Source organism: Rhineura floridana, chromosome 4 (genome assembly GCF_030035675.1).
Source record: "Rhineura floridana isolate rRhiFlo1 chromosome 4, rRhiFlo1.hap2, whole genome shotgun sequence".
Lineage (NCBI taxonomy): Eukaryota > Metazoa > Chordata > Lepidosauria > Squamata > Rhineuridae > Rhineura > Rhineura floridana.
In genome coordinates, this window is record NC_084483.1 from 154,132,141 (window position 1) to 154,148,702 (window position 16,562).

Sequence of the window (16,562 nt, forward strand, 5' to 3'; positions counted from 1 at the left end):
TCACTTCAGGCTTTTATGACTAAATTATTAATTTACACAAAATATTACATTAAAATAACAATAAACCAACCAAAGGCAGCATACACAGGCTTGAAAAGAAGTTTTCATACTTGGCTAGACTATCAAATGCAGTCTATGACATGTAACCTCAATTCCATTTACTTTTACTTTCTCCCTCCTCTTTATTATTATTTATTTTTGCCATACTCATTGATCTACTTTCAGTTTGTCTTATTTTTCCTGCTGGGAACTAGCTATTTGGAACTATGAAATTACTCTTCATGCTATAATCTAATGTCATAAACAAGGTATTAGATCTTCAGTGCAGGATAAGGCACAAAGGAAGCGGCAAGGAAAGAGACTGACATTATCCAAGCACTAAACAGCAACAAAACTACTACAAAACAACATCAGCAGAGTAAACTGTTCTTATTTAAATAAGTCACTTTTCAAGATGGATTCACCAGAAGAACCATATTTTTAGCTGGGATTCTATGCATTCTTATGTGACAGAAGTCAAAAATAATTCTAAATTGTCCCATCAAAGTATTTTTTTAATTTATGAGATATTAAAGCAGTATAAACATGGGGTGACATTGTGACTGGGCCACACACAATTTATTGAGTCTCTACAATCAGCAGGTTGTGGCACAGTTTTAATATTTGAAAGTATATGTATCCATTTATGCTTTGCTATTTTGTTTCTCCTAAATCTTCCACTGTCTCTGCTCTTCTCATCATATTATCAATGCATGCAACCTGTGCTTTTTCTATGGGTAGTCTTTTCGGGTAAATTGGCTTGCATGGTTCCATCAGCTATAATTGACAAACTCCACTGCTGCAGAAATAAATAATGCTTCATGGCATGCTGTTTTAGTTGGTTTTAGCACTGTCCTATGACTGATTTAATTGTTGTTTTAATTGGAATATGGTAAGCTATTCTGGGATCCTTATGGATGAAGGATGGTATAGAAATGCAGCAAATAAATAACAGGCCTTCCGTTTCTCATGTGAAAGAGCTGAGGCACATTAAGGAAAAAATTAAACTCACTTGCAGGAAATCTTTGTTCTGTCAGCCACCATAGTCCATTGCTGCTGATTAGTGGAAACTTCAATGTAATAGCTGTAGCTTCTGTCATCACAATCCCAGAGAAGTAACCTACATGAGCAAAGGGAGTAAGAATTCAGTGATCACCAGTAAACAAGATAACATATAATTTATTTCTACAGTTTTATCTGCTTATCCAAGTTAATTGCTTACCTTGGAAAATTACTCTAATAATCTGCAGTTTGAATTTTGTATTTGTATATTTACCTTTAGGGGCCTTTTGGCCATAAGAGGGCATAAATGCTTAATAATGTTTTTAACCCTTTTTTTAAAGTTGTTTTTTAAAAAATGTTTTTAATGCTGTTTTGTTTTAATGTATTCTAAGATGTTTTAAAGTGTTTTTAGTGCTTTGTTTGCTGCCCTGGGCTCCTGCTGGGAGGAAGGGTGGGATACATATTAAATAATAAATAAATAAAATAAAGGTAAATCATAATTCACTAATAGGCAAAAAACCTTGCGGTTTAAGAATGTACCTATAGCCAACAGATATTTCTATCAAACTTTAAAAAGCAGGGAAACTGGGCAGCTATAGTGAATGCAACAAGGGAGCAGGAGACCTGACCTCCTCTCTGAGATATGGGACTGCCCTACAAATTTGTCAAAATGCAAACACCATTTGGGTTGGTCTTTCACAGTCCAATCCACTTGCTGTGTAGCTTGGAAGAATTTGGTAACATGTGCCTCTGAGCATATGGGGAGTGAACATGATTTCCTATAGGAAACTTCACTAAAATTGCAAAGGAAATCAGACATATTTAAAGTGACTATCCGAACCATGCCAACTGTCTTAATAATGTTCCTTCCTCTCTGCTAAAACAAGATCAGCACAGCACATGTCTTCTTTCTATTATTTGGGCTGATTGCAGGTGTTGCCAGCACAGGGAAGAAGAAAGAGGGGAGGGGAGAAGGGAGAGGAGAGGGGAAGGAGGGGAAAGCCAGGTCTGATCATTTGCATGCTTATTGATTTCAATGAGATTTACTCCTATGTAACCATGGTTAGGATAGGTAAAACTGACCATGGGGGATGAACAGGGGGAGGGGAGAGGAAAGGGAAGAAGAACGGGAGGGGAGAGGGGGAAGGAAGGAGGGGGAAGGAGGGGATTGGAGGGGGAGGGGCAAAGGAAAGGACAGGAGAGGACAGGTTTGATCATTTGCATGTTTATTGAGTTCAGTGGTATTTACTCCCGTGCAATCATGCTTAAGATAGGTAAAACTGACCATGGGGAGGGGGAGGGGATTGGAGGAGGATGGGGAGGGAAGGGGCAAGAGGGACGGGATAGGAGGGAGGAGAAGGGAGGGTGGGTTTGATCAGTTGCATACTTTCTGAGTTCAATGGGATTTATTTCTGTGCAATCTTGTTTGAAAATGGAAATGGACTGCCTTCAAGTCAATCCCAACTTATGGCGACCCTATGAATAGGGTTTTCATGGTAAACGGTATTCAGAGGTGGTTTTACCATTGCCTTCCTCTGAGGCTGAGAGGCAGTGACTGGCCCAAGGTCACCCAGTGAGCTTCATGGCTGTGTAGGGATTTGAACCCTGGTCTCCCAGGTCGTAGTCCAACACTGACCTGGGGGAGGGGCAGGGAGAGGAGGAGGAGGGGGAGGGGAGGAGTTTGGATGGGTGGGCACTGGGCAGAGGGCAGAGGAGAAGCCTCTTTCCTTTCCAAAAGAAACATTGTGAACAGTATCATTGCTTTTCAGGGTTTCCCCCACCTTTTTATTCTACAGCACATCCACAGCAGACCTTTATTTCACTTTGGACAGTCATGGCTTCTCCCAAAGAATCCTGGGAAGTGTAGTTAGTGAAAGGTGCTGAGAGTTGCTAGGAGATCCCCTGTTCCCCTCACAGAGCTTCAAACAGAGTGGCTGACTGTTAAACCACTCTGGCCACTGGAGCTCTGTCAGGAGAATAGGAGTCTCCTCTTAGCACCCTTCACAAACTACACTTCCCAGGATTCTTTGGAGGAAGCCATGACTGTCTCAAATGAAATAAAGGTCTGGTGTGGGTGTGGTCCCCATTAGGCAAGCCCAGCAGCTGTGAGTTTGTCTTTTAGAATATTGACAGTTGGTTCTTACTGAGCATGCTTGACATTATCATTGAGTTCAAGCAAAATTTCTTAAATTAATTAAAAATCAGCCAGGCATTTTTTTTAACCTTTAAACTGCAGAAGATGAAGGTCAGAGTATGGGGCAAAGTCAGTAATAGGATTACAGGTACTCTGTGATAATGGCTGGTTTTTAATTAATTTCAACAGATTATGAGAACTCAGAGAAAAAAGTCCAAAAGGGGTCTGGGTTTCCCCCCCTCTTTTTAGACTTTGAACTCTCTATTCTCTCTGACTGTTTTGTGTATAGCCATGAAAATTGAGAGGGTTGTTAAGCAAGCGTTTCTGAGTTCAGGACTATAAGTTTTGTAAGGTTTTGTTTTGAAATGAGTTTATGGGAAGCATTAGAATGGCATGGGGGTATTTTCAATTTAACATTGAGGAATGTGAAAAATCCACCCTGGCTATAGTATACATCCACTCACGTGGCTGTATAATGTATCTCCTGATGATTACTTCCTGAAAATTCTTCTTTAAAAACTATTTCTTCTTTTATTATCTAGTCTTAAAACAGTCTTCTTCAACATTGTGCATGGCTTTAACAATGTATACCCAATTAACAACGGCGCTCTGCAGATGAGGATCTCCTGCAAATACCATCTTATCAGGAGGTCCATTCCACACAATATAGGAACCAAGTTTTAGTATTGTGGCACCTGCCCTTTGGAATGTCTTCCCCTTAAATATTAGATAGGCACCATCCCTGCTAAAGACCCTCCTCTTTCAACAGGCCTTTTAAGTAAAGACCTTACCTCTGCATCTGCATCTTTACTGGAATTATTTTAAAAATGTTTTTATTGTTTTTTGCTTGTTTTTGCCACCTCCTTGGAAGGAAGGATGGGATATACAACAACAACATGGAGATCCATAAAGTTATAGTCCAAAATATCTGGAGGGAGCCACTTTGGGAAAGGCTGCTTTAAACCTACAGGTAGGAGAAGAATTCTGGACATATAGGTATGTCCTTCAAATATTTTTGAGACATAGTAAATAATTTGGCTTCCCAAAATTGTCCCACTCAAATCTTCTAAGCAATCTATAATGTCTTGTCAATTGGAGCACTTATTTGCAATTCATCCAATATATTCTTAATTATGTAAAAGTCATGTAGGAAATTAGTTCAATTGGCATGAGATTGTATAGCCAAACTGAAGGTCAGCCTGTGATTCACAGATCAACACAGAATGTATTTATTTGATATTTTTATATCGGCTTTCAGGGCTGAAAGCAGTATCAATGCAGGTCTGGAAATATAGTAGTAATCTGCATAGCTGGCACAGAATAAATGTTTTCTCATTTGCCCTCTCCCACAGGCAACTGGGCAGCTGTATTCTACACTAATTGAAGCTTCCACATTGTCTTTAAAGGCAGCCCCACAAAGTGTATTAAAGTAGTGTAATCTGGATGTAACCAGGGCAGGAAGGACAGTGGCCAGGTCTGCTTTCTCCAGATAGGGACTCTGCTGGCAAATCAGCTGAAGTGGATAAAAGGCACTCCTGGCAACAAGGCTGAAGTGCAGTCTGAAGACTAGAGAGAAAATAAAACTGTCAATACTCAATGTCAAGAATATCTCCTTAGCTGGCTGGGGCTGATGGGAGTTGTAGTTCAAAAAAGTAACTTTTCCAAGCTCTGCTCCTTACCCAAAAAGATCCTCTCCACCCCCTCTTTTTTTATTTGTTTCTTTTTTACATACAGGATATATATTTAGATTTCACATTAAGTGGAAACAATGTAGGCCTATCATTCCAAACGGAAATTTACACCAAATGGAGAACAGAGTATAGATGGAAGTGAATATGAACACGCACAATCAATGAAGTCTCTTCCAAAAGATGTGAAATTACCCAATTTACACTAAGACACCTTTTACATGGAACTCAATCTCCAGTGCGGGCTTCCTAATAAGTGCTCATCTTCAAAACATATTAAATGCATGGCTGTATTAAATACCTGCCATCCCCTATTCCTAGGCTCCCAGTAGATTTTCTTTGGGACCAATACACTGCTTTCAAAAATTGATTAACAATGTGATTTTACTTACATTTTATACAAAACGCTTTGGCTGGCTGCATACCACTGATTAGCAAAATTTGAGTTTACAGCAATCAATTGCTTTCTTTGTTGCTGTTTTGATACAAAATTCAATAACAACTATGATTTTCAAAGGCTTTGCCTTTGCTATTGGAGCTACAAGTAAATGAAACCAGAGCCAAAAGACTGCATTTACTTTGCTTAAAATAATTGCTCTCTCATCAGTCTAGAAAAAGTTTTTAAACTGAGGTGTTCTAATTGGAAAGCCTGCATTATGCATGTTATGGCAAACTACATTGTGCTGATTGTGAATTTTAACTTCTGCTCTTTTCCTTAAGGGTTTAATTTACTACCAGGTCCAGAGTTAAAAAGCCTATGCCTTGTGCTTATTCACTGAAATGGCACTGACTAAAAAGAGCAAAATTCACCTGCTTTGCTTGAGCTTTGCACTGCTTTTGTGGAAGGGCTACCCAGTTATGAACACAATTATTGCAATTTTCATAATAATTTTGTCTCTTTTTGGACATGAAGTGACTCACACACTAATTAGGATTCACACATAATATATTCATAATGCATGGTGATGGTATTTGATGATTACTATGAAATCCCTAGGAATTGCTCCACATGGAACAAAAAGCTTAATTGTGCAGGTAAATTTTTCCAGTTTATCACATTTCAGACACCTAAAAACATAGGAACAGACCTGACCTGCCCCATTTGGTTAAACATTCTGTTTTCTGCAGCTGCAAGATACTTCCAAGGAGCACAAACAGGACACAATGGCAGGATATAATAACCCTCTCCCATTGTTTTTCTCCATTAACTGGGGCCTCTGAAGCTGAAGAGTACATACACCTATCATGAGTAGTAGCCATTAATAGCCTATCCTTCACAAATTTATCTAATGTCCCTTTAAAGCCATCCAAGCTAGCGGTCATCAAATTCTGTAGCAAATCCTATAAATTAAGTATCTGCAGTATTGGGTATTGAAAATCTGCTGCCAAATGGTTTCAGTGAATGGCCTTGAGTTCTAGAGAAAGGGAGAAAAACTTTCTGTCCACACAGAGCAGCATATAAACCTCTATCACATCTCCCTTAGCCATCTTTTTTCTAATTTTATTTATTTATTTATTATTTAATTTGTATCCCGCCCTTCCTCCCAGCAGGAGGACTTTCCTTGATTATTTTTGGTACCTTTTCCAGATGTATAATATCTTTTTTGACATGAGATAATCTGAATTGTACACAGTATTTCAAGGGTGTTCACACAATAGATTTGTATAAAAAAACTGAAATGGACTGTCTTCAAGTCAATCCCAACTTATAGCGACCCTATGAATAGGGTTTTCATGGTAAGCAGTATTCAGAGGTGGTTTTACCATTGCCTTCCTCTGAGGCTGAGAGGTGTGATGGCCCAAGGTCACCCAGTGAGCTTCATGGCTGTGTGGGCATTCGAACCCTGGTCTTCCAGGTCGTAGTACTATGTTGGCAGTTTTCTTTTTGATCGATTTCTTAATAATCCCTAGCAAGGAATTTGCCTTTTTCACAGGTTTCACATACCGGAATGACACTGTCATTGAGCCATGACCTCAAGATCTCTTTCCTGTTTAATCCCTATCATTTCAGACCTCATCAGTGTATCGTAGGGTTATTATTATTTTTTGTGCCAACATGCATTATTTTATACCTTTATTTTTACTCAACCTCATTTGCCATTTTATTGCTCATTCATTTAGTTTAGAGAGATCCATTTGGAACATCACACTGTGCTTCGATTTTCACCACCATGAATAATTTATCTTGTTAAAAAACTGATTTTATAACAAAATGTACTAAAATAAAGACAAATATGAAAAAAACTCAGCAACAATAAACAAACATTATACAAGAACAAAACAAGACATGTCTACAAAAAAGAAGTAAAATATTAATTAGTTTTGAATCATGTGCAGACTTGGCCATCTCACTGTTCACCCCTACCTCCAGAACTTTTATGACAAGTTAAAAAGGTACCGATCTAAAATACATAAGATGAAATCCAACACCCCACAAGAGCACGTCTGTCTTCTTCCTCTCTTCTCCCATGTGTCCCCCCCAGCTCTCTGGAACAGATTTTGGAGTTGCGCAGAGGGCTGCAAAGGGACAGGACAGGCAGGGGAAGCCCGACCGCATGAACGGAAATCTATTCTGTTTTTGCAGAGAAAGCACTGGATCTTTAGGGGTCCTCATGTAGGAGCTGTTAATTTATTTCTACTGTCTGCTTCCCATGCTTCATCAGTTGTCAGTTCATAAGAGGACCTGTCCAGTTATCCCATGACTATTAAGTTTAATCAGGGCCTTTCAAGAAGACCTTTATCAAAAACTTTTTGGAAGTCCAGGAATACAATGTCTACTGAACAATTCCTATACATATACTTATGGAAATGGACTGCCTTCAAGTCGATCCTGACTTATGAATACCCTATGAATAGAGTTTACATGGAAAGCGTATTCAGAGGCGGTTTACCATTGCCTCCCTCTGAGACTAGTCCTCCCCAGCTGGCTAAGGCCTGCTCAGATTGCCACAGCTGCACAAGCCAGCCCCTTCCTTGTCCGCAACTGCCAGCTTGGGGGCAACTGGCCCCCTTGGGACTATGCAGCTTGCCCACGGCTGCACAGGTGGCAGGTCACATAACCCCCGAGCCACTCACTGTGGGGGTGATCTTTAGCTGGCCCTTGACACTCAGGAGACATGAGCGGGGATTTGAACTCACAGACTATGAACTTCCAGCTGTTACATATACTTATGGCACACTTAAAAAAGTCTAAAAGACTTAACAAGTCAGGACTTACGTTTGCCACAGCCATATTTATTCTCCTCAGCAAGATTTGCTCTTCTATAGGCTTGATAATTTTTATCTTTAATAACACTTTTCACTAATTTACTCTGAACAGTTATTAAACTCATCTGCAAGTTCTTGGAAACTCCCCTTTTAAAAAACCAGTTCTTCAGAGGCCGTTTTCCAGTACTCTAGAACGGAAGCTGATTATAGGGGCAAGTTATAAATTTTTGTTAGAAGGTTAGCAATTTATATTTGAATTCTTTACGAACTCTCAGGTAGATGCTCATTGCTGACAATTTGTTAATTTTCTTTTGTTTCTCCACCAGTCCTAGAAGATTATCTCATCATTTTTATTTCTTCAGACTCCCTCTCTAAAAAACTGAGCTCAGACATGGTATTAATCTGCAATCTTTCACAATGAAGAAAATTCATTCTACTTCTCTGCGATCTCCCTATCTTCATTGAGCACACCTTTCACTGTCTTCTTGTCGCATCCAGAGCCGAAAGAATGAGGCTGGAGTGTGTGTGCAAGTAAATCTTGTTTTATTAGAGTAATGGATACATCAAAGGCATTGCGCTTCATAGGAAACCCTACGCTAACTCACTAGAGTCCCTAACTATACTCTAGACATGCTCTGCAGCGTGTGAAGGAAGTTGACTCAACGACCCCCCACTGGGAGCGGCAGGCTTATATAGGAAATGTTTTCAAACGTAATCTCTGACTCCTTCGTAATTCCTGTCTTTGCCCTGTCCGTTTCTTGCGGCGACGGGAACGAGGAGACAGGGGACGCGCATCCAACAGCTCATCTGAAGACACCTGCTCCCGAGCAACAGGCTCGAGGTCAGGGGGCGGTGCCACACTGGAATCCTCCTGGGAACTGCTTGGTAAAGGAGGAGCTGGCACTGACTCTGAAGCTTCCTCCCACAAGTCCTCTGCATCAACTGGGGTCGGTGCGCTCTGCTCCTCGGAAAGGGCGTTACTCGTGGGAACTGGCTGGAGAGCAGGCCGCCCCCCTCCCGCACGCTCCTGCTCAGACACAACAATCCCCAACTCTGCTTCTTCTGGCTGCAGAGGCGCCTGAAACTTATGCCTCCCCCCTTCCTGTCCCTTCTGAGTTGGCTGCAGCGCAACACTTCTCATCTAACTGCCCAGGTGTCTCCCAGGCCAGTTTCCTGCTTCTGATATATATTTACATGCATTTTTATTTCTGGATTAATGTTTTTAGCAATAATGCTCCTCTAATTCTTTTTTTGCATCCCTTATTTTAACCCTAATTTTTTGTCTGTTTCTTTTTTCCCCCTTCTCACTTCTACATCCTGAACAAAGCCTTCTTGCAATCTATAGCCTCATTAAGTCTGCTCATCAGCCATGCTGGCATACTCTTGCACTCAGTGGTACCTTTCTTAATCTGTGGGAATCTTCTCTCCTTTAAATTTAGGAAGCAGTGCACAGTACTTCCAGAAATAGTTTGTATTGGCCGTCTGAGCACTAATAAGCAGATATTTTCTCAAATGTATGAATTGCGAATGCTAATCCCATCTTTATCAAGTCTTATTTTAAATGTCAGCTGCATGTCACCAAAGCAACTGAGAAACATTCCTGTTTCTACATTAGATTTGAAATGCAATTTAAGCACACATTTTTCTCCTACCAAAATAAATGTATACGTCTCTTTATAGACAGCATACAGCTTTCTTACAAGAATATTCAAGTTTTATATCAAGCATTCCTTTTCCCCCAATAAAGACATCTTGCTTGCTTTCAACTGTTAATAAAACATTACTTCTGCAAAAATTATTTAATTCCGCACCACCACCAGCTCAGCTGTTTCTTCTTAATTCTGCTGCTGCTGCTGGTGGCGGCGACGGTGGGGTTGAGTTGTGGGATAAACACAGACCATGTTAGCTTCTGGGAAAATGTCCACTAATTTAGAACCTTATACACATAGAGGGCACGAAACTCAAGAATGATAAAAACTACCTTCCACATATTTAAACCCTTTAACATTAACTGGGGTTAAGATAGGCTTATCAAACCAGATATACAAAGCTGTTGTAGAACCCTTTGCTTAATACTTGCTGTTAATAATATTAGTAAGTAATGACTTCAGAATCTAAAATAAAACTCATCTGAAGGAAGCCTTTTAGTTCCCAATAGTGCTGCCTTTCTGCAAATTAAAAATTCAGAGCTGATCCAGTCAGAATTCCCAGAGGCATCACTGCACACTTGGTCAGAAGAATCAGCTATATGAAATTCTGCTTTCCCACCCACTATCTTTTTGTGTAGTTGTAAAGGTCTTTTGGTGCCTCTAAGCAAGACTGTAGCTAACTAAGTTATTAAAAAAATCTGTCAACTAAAGGGCAGAATCTTAAATGCACAATGAGCACAAGCACACATATAAATCAATGTAATATTTTTTAATTGTAGGCTAAATCTTTACAAGTATGGACAAAAGCAAAAAACCATGCATTTTTTTTCAAGGAATCTAATTATGTTTTCCAATGGAATTCTTTTTATCATTGGGAGACTTTGAAGATTTGAATCAAGGCAATTGCAAAACTAGCAAAAAGGGTGCCAAAATTTGAATATTTCCAATTGTACATCAGAACCATGTATCCTTCTGACTGCAAAATATCTGAACTAAAACCAAAGTGGTAAGGATTTCTTTGCAAAAAAGGTTCTGTGGAAATACCCCAAATCTGTATAGTGCAGAATGGACTACTGCTAGTGCCAGCAGAGTGCTAAGTGCTTGAGCTTTTCTTAAGTGCCTTCAAAGCAGACAACTATAGATAGGAATAGCTAAAATGCTGTAAGGTAAAAGATACGGTCACCCCTAAAATGTTTTAAGAGGACAAAGAGTTTTGTAGTAACTTAATGACTGACAAATTTAGTGTGACACAAGCTTTCATGGACTAAAGGGTGTTTCATGAATGTGTGAAGTGTTGCCTTCCATTGCAAGTATGCATACACATAGGTACAAAAGGGGGACATTGTAAAAGACGGAGTTAAATGTAAATGAAATGTACAGTCAGTGACAATTCAAGCAGAGTTTGAAATGGCAATTCACAACAGCAGTAAAGGATAATAATGCAATCATTTTGCAAAGCTAAATACTTGCAGTGGGACAGGAAACCTCTGACTCTTTTCAAACCTAAATGAAAAGAGCCAGATTAGAACTACAAAGTTTGATTATTTTAGAAAATGTATATACTGCTTGATCAAAGAGCTCTCCAAACAGTATAGAAATAAAATTGTAATAAAAAAACCCAGCAAAAATCCACAAACCAATTATTTAACACTGGACTTTACAGATTGCTAACTTCTAGGTTAGCAACAGAGTGTCCTGGCACACTGAAATGTTTTCTTACTGATTTCTGAATGTTGACACAGCTACCCCTCTAAAAGCTAACATGTAAGAGGCAAATTGTTCTTTTTTTGCACAAGCAAAAAGAAGCATAACAGAAGTTTCTTCTTTGCCTCTTCACAGTACTATCTGAATAATAAAGAAAAATAAATGTTGCAAACAATTCAGTCTGCATGAGCTGCCCTTTCAGACTACCATACAATGTCTCTCAGGTGACAGTATAAATATTCACTAGTGCACACTACGCACAAGGACCACATTTCGTGCCACATACTAATCCTTCAAATGTATTCCAAGCAATATACCACAGGAAACAATGAATACGTTAGACTGTGCTGTGAAATATATACTAAGGCAGCAAGAAAATATTTTAAGCAAAGAAGGCAGAACTGCATATATCACACACACACAAAATCAGTTTGGGTAATGCTGCTCCTGCTACAAAGGATTCCCATATTAGAAGAAAATGTTAAAATAGCTTTTGTTAGTCAATCTTGCCCTGTGGACTGCAGGAAGAAATGCTGAGTGAACTCGGAAGTTCATCCAGCTCACTTCCTGCAATATCCAGAATATTTGCCTCAGCAGCATCAACCTTGCTAGAAGTCCATTAATTGAAATAGGTAGCAATGAGTGTTAATAAAAATTTGATAGCACTACCTTACATTTTAGTAAGAATCTCAGGGCCTATCACTCTATGGGGAGAATATCCATCCATTAAAAATTGGAGAACAGGAATTTTGCCTTAAAAATGGGGCAATCATAGAATTAATCTTCCTTGGTTTATAACCCCGGTTCTAGATTCTGTTATCAGTTAAGTACAGAATTTCTGATCCCTCCATCATATGGATGTGTGTATACAGATTATTATATATATTACAGATTATTATATCTTATATATATAGGATCTTTAGTGCTCTTGAATGGCTGATATTGGAAAGTTATATCATATTCCACAAGATCTTCCCCCTTTTCATAGCAACTACAAATGCTACATATTTCACTATGGCCCTAAATTCTATAGAATTTGTCTCTGTGGCCATTGGAAGATTTGGGGCAAGGTGTCATGGTATGCTGAGGATACCTTGCTCTATTCCTCTGTAACATCTGTATCAAAAGAGGTCATGCAAGTCCTGAACCAATGCCTGGACTTGGGGGCAGGTTGGATGAGGGCCAACAAACTGAGTGAATCTTGCCAAGATGGAAGTGGTGTGGGTGAGTGGTCCCAAGTCTAGACAATTATTATTCAATTTATTACCTGTCGTTCACCACAAAGTCCCAGGGTAGGTCAGAATGAAGTAAGTCACAGCATTAAAACAGTTTAAAATAAATTGCAATCACAACTGGAGAGGGTCCTAAAAATATATACCTCAAGTGTGAAATGACAGGGTAAAGAAGTGTGTCTTCAGTATAAGTTGAAAGCTGTATAATGAAGGTGCTAGACACACCTTTGTGGGGAGGGAATCCAATAATTGCCTACTTTGGATGGGGTTGCACTCTTCCTGAAGGAACAGGCTCATAGTGTGGGGGTGCTCCTGGATCCAGAAGGCCCTGTGACAGGTCATTGCCAACCAGGTTGCTCCCAGTTGACAGTACAACCAACAGGGCCTCCCTTGCTGATCATATGGCTAAAGATAGTTGATAATGGGGAAGGCACTTGTTTAAGTACTTGGGTCCCAAGCCATTTAGGACCTTGTATGCTAGTACTAATACCTTGAATTGGGCCTGGTAGTTCACTAGCAATCACTGCAATGCTCTCAGCACTGGTGACACATAGTCCCATCAGGATGCCTTTTTACCAACTAGAGCTGCATTCTGCATTAGCTGCAGCCTCCAGACTATCTTCAAGGGCAGCCTGACGTATAGTCCAGATGGGAAGTCACCAGAGCATGGACAACTGAGGGCAGTTTATGCCGATCTGCAAATGGCCACAGCTAGTAAACTAGCCTAAGCTGGGCACTAGAGACCCAAGTGATCTCAGTAGATAAGGGTGCCTTTTCCCAGCTTTGGCTGGTAAGGAAGCTATGGCAGTTTCAGGACGCGGAAAGCCTGACCACTGTTGTCTGTGTGCTACTAACCTCCAGATTGGACTACTGCAATGTGCTGTCTTTGGGACAGCCCCTAAAGTTGGCCCAGAAGTTGCAGCCAGTGCAAAATGCAGCTGCTCACTACTGACTGGGACAAAAAATCACCATCATGTTACACTGCTGCTGAAAAAATGGCACTGGCTGCTTGTTAGCTACCAGGCTAGGTTCATGGTGGTGGTACTGGTGTACAAACCAGTATGGTGTGGGACCAGGATACCTATAAGATCATCTCACCTTTTATATATATAACTGGTCACTACAGTCTGCAGGAGAGGAACTCCTGCAGATACCATTTCATCAGGAAATACTATTTCATCAGGAGGTCCATTCTGTGCAACAACGGAACTGGGTTTTTACTTTGGACAACTACTACCGCCCTGGGCTCCTACTAGGAGGAAGGCCGGGATATAAATGTAATAATAAATAAAATAAATAGTAATACTTTGGAACTCCCTCCCATATCAGACAGGCACAGTCTCTATTATTTTTTCAGTGCCTGTGGAAGATCTTTCTTTTCAACAAACCTTTTAAGTGGAGATTTTTATCCCAGGTTGTATCTGTATTGGACTTGAAATTGTTATTATATATGTTTTTATTGTTAAATCACTTCAGGACATTGATGGGAAGTAAATAATAAATACTGTGAAGTTAAAATCTACCTTAACGCAAACACAGTGCTCCAAACAAAGTTAAGGTACAGACATATAATTATAAAATGATATCAAACATTTAATATGTATATGAACAGTCAATATAAAATCCCTATAGATATTTTCATATAATAATAAAAAAGGCCAGCAAAATAATAGAAAAATCAGTGCCCATATACAATAAAATACAAAATATATGATACAGTCAAGATAATATCAATGTAGAGATAAAGGGCAACTTGTGAACAGTGGCCAATATGCATAAGTCAATGCCCATATGTAATAAATTGCAAAATGCATAACATAGCTAAACGCGTTTTGACAATTAGTCTTCTTCAGTGGCTTTCATGATAAGTATACATTTTGTGTATTATGTTCTAAGATATGAACTGATACGTGGGCTATTCATTAACTCAATTGTTCATTTCCTTCTGTCAGTCAATTGTAAAAAATATATTGACAATTTTGGTTAAGTTGGCAAAATTACGTATCACATTAATATTATTCCACACTTGCTCCAGTGGGTTCAGGGCAGGTATACAAGATGGAGTTAATTTTATCCCCACAACATCCTGGTGATATAGCTCTCAACTCAGAAGATTACTTGATCAATAAGCTCCTAGCTGTGTGCACAACAAAAGCTCTTTTACAAAATGTAAAGCAGTCATTACAGTAAAAGTTCATTCTCCCAAATTATTCTTGTTTGCTCAGCAAATTTAGTGTATACTTGGCATGTATCAGTTTTTATATGTGAAGTGTATATAAGTAAACATTTGTGGGAGACAAACAGATCAAGCTCACAGTAAATCATACATAAAAGGCCCATTTGCAAAAGAGCTTAACTGCCTCTGAAGTTTTAGAATATATTTGTCCAGAAAATGATAGCTGGAATGCATGCAATTTAGAATCTTTATTAATTGTTTCTGAGTTTGAAATATGATGTTAATGGGCCCTTTTTGCTGATAACTCTGAACAAAAACAGGCAGTGGTCTTGCCAGTCCTAAGAAACTAGTGTTTCATTTGGATGATCAAAACCTATGTGTGAAAATCCTGAAAATATTAGTTTATAGTAAAAGTCATTTAATAAAATATTGGAGGGGGTGGAGAGGGAGAGAGAGAAGAGGTAATAAAAATGGCTAACACTGAAGGTCATGTGATAACATGTCGTGGTTAACAGAAAATACATTTAGACCTGCTCAGAATCCTGCAGAGCCCAATCTGTGCTGTGCAACAGATGCAGAACATCCAGGGTGTCAAACGCAGTAGGTTCACAGCGGCTAGCAACTAATTAACAGATACCAGCCACCGGCCAGACCATAAATTTGCTAGGCAGGAGGAACCAGGGGGCCAGCCAGTGTGTTTATCGTTTGGGAAGCACTGAAGGAGGATGCAAGGGAGTTGAGTCCTTAAGGTAGTCCAAAGGTCCAGAAAATCAGGCAGGGCAGGGTCCAAGGCATGGGTCAACAGGCGAGCCAGAGCAATGCCTGCAGTAAGGCTTGATGTTGACTCTAGCAAGAAGTCTCCCTTTCCTTCTAGTCTTTTATGCTCAGTGTTCGAGGCCAGGTGCTTGCAATCAGCCTGTGTTCTTGCAAGCTCTCCTGCTCCTTAATCGAGCTGATTGCCTTCATTGTTGCAACACCTGTTGGAGTCTTCTCTCCTGGGGAAGGGACAGTCTCCTGGTCGCTTCCCAACTTTGACAGGTGGGCTCCCTCAGGGGCTTGCCCCGGTCTGGCGAAGGATCCTGAGCTGTCTCCTTGCTTGTCCCCTCCTGGGTCTACGGTCTCCCATTCCTCTTCCTCCTTATAAGAGTCCTCTGAGGGGGGCATGACATTATCCCCTGCCCCAGAGCCCTTCTGCTCCCGACCCTCCAGCCCTGGTTTGGCTGAGAAGCGAAGGTGGAACTGGCAGACCAGACGAGGGGCATGCACCTGAGAAGCATCTTCCCAGGATCTTTCATCTGGGCCATATCCTTTCCAGTCTATCAGATACTGGAGCCTGCCCTGATGCCTGCAGGCGTCCAGCACCTTGCACACTTCAAACTCCTCCTCCCCATCGACATTGATGGGGGGTGGAGGCCGTGGCTGAGCACTCAAGGGGTGATGTGGGTGGGCTGGACTGAGCAACAACAGATGAAACACTGGATGGATACGCAGGGATGCAGGGAGCTGCAACCTGAAAGCCAGTTAATCTGGCGGGTGATCAGGAAGGGGCCGATGTGTCACGCATCTAGCTTCCCGGTTGGTCCTTGGGGCTGCAAGTACTTGCTGGAGAGCCACACCCAGTCCCCTACTTTCAATGGAGGGCCAGGCTGGTGATGATGGTCCACAAAGCATTTGTATGCATCCTTTGCCTGGTCTAATTGGTTTTTCAGGACTGCTTTTGTGGCCCGTAAT

General features: G+C 40.4%; 1 protein-coding gene across 3 annotated transcripts in view; it reads right to left on the reverse strand.

Moving 5' to 3' along the window:
* BTBD9 (BTB domain containing 9) overlaps positions 1-16,562 on the reverse strand; it is a 299,604-nt gene that overhangs the window by 68,789 nt on the left and 214,253 nt on the right. For all 3 annotated transcript variants that reach the window (XM_061624891.1, XM_061624893.1, XM_061624892.1), the window contains exon 9: positions 1,052-1,159. In XM_061624891.1, the coding sequence (XP_061480875.1) occupies positions 1,052-1,159 (108 nt within the window). The remainder of the gene's footprint in view (positions 1-1,051; positions 1,160-16,562) is intronic.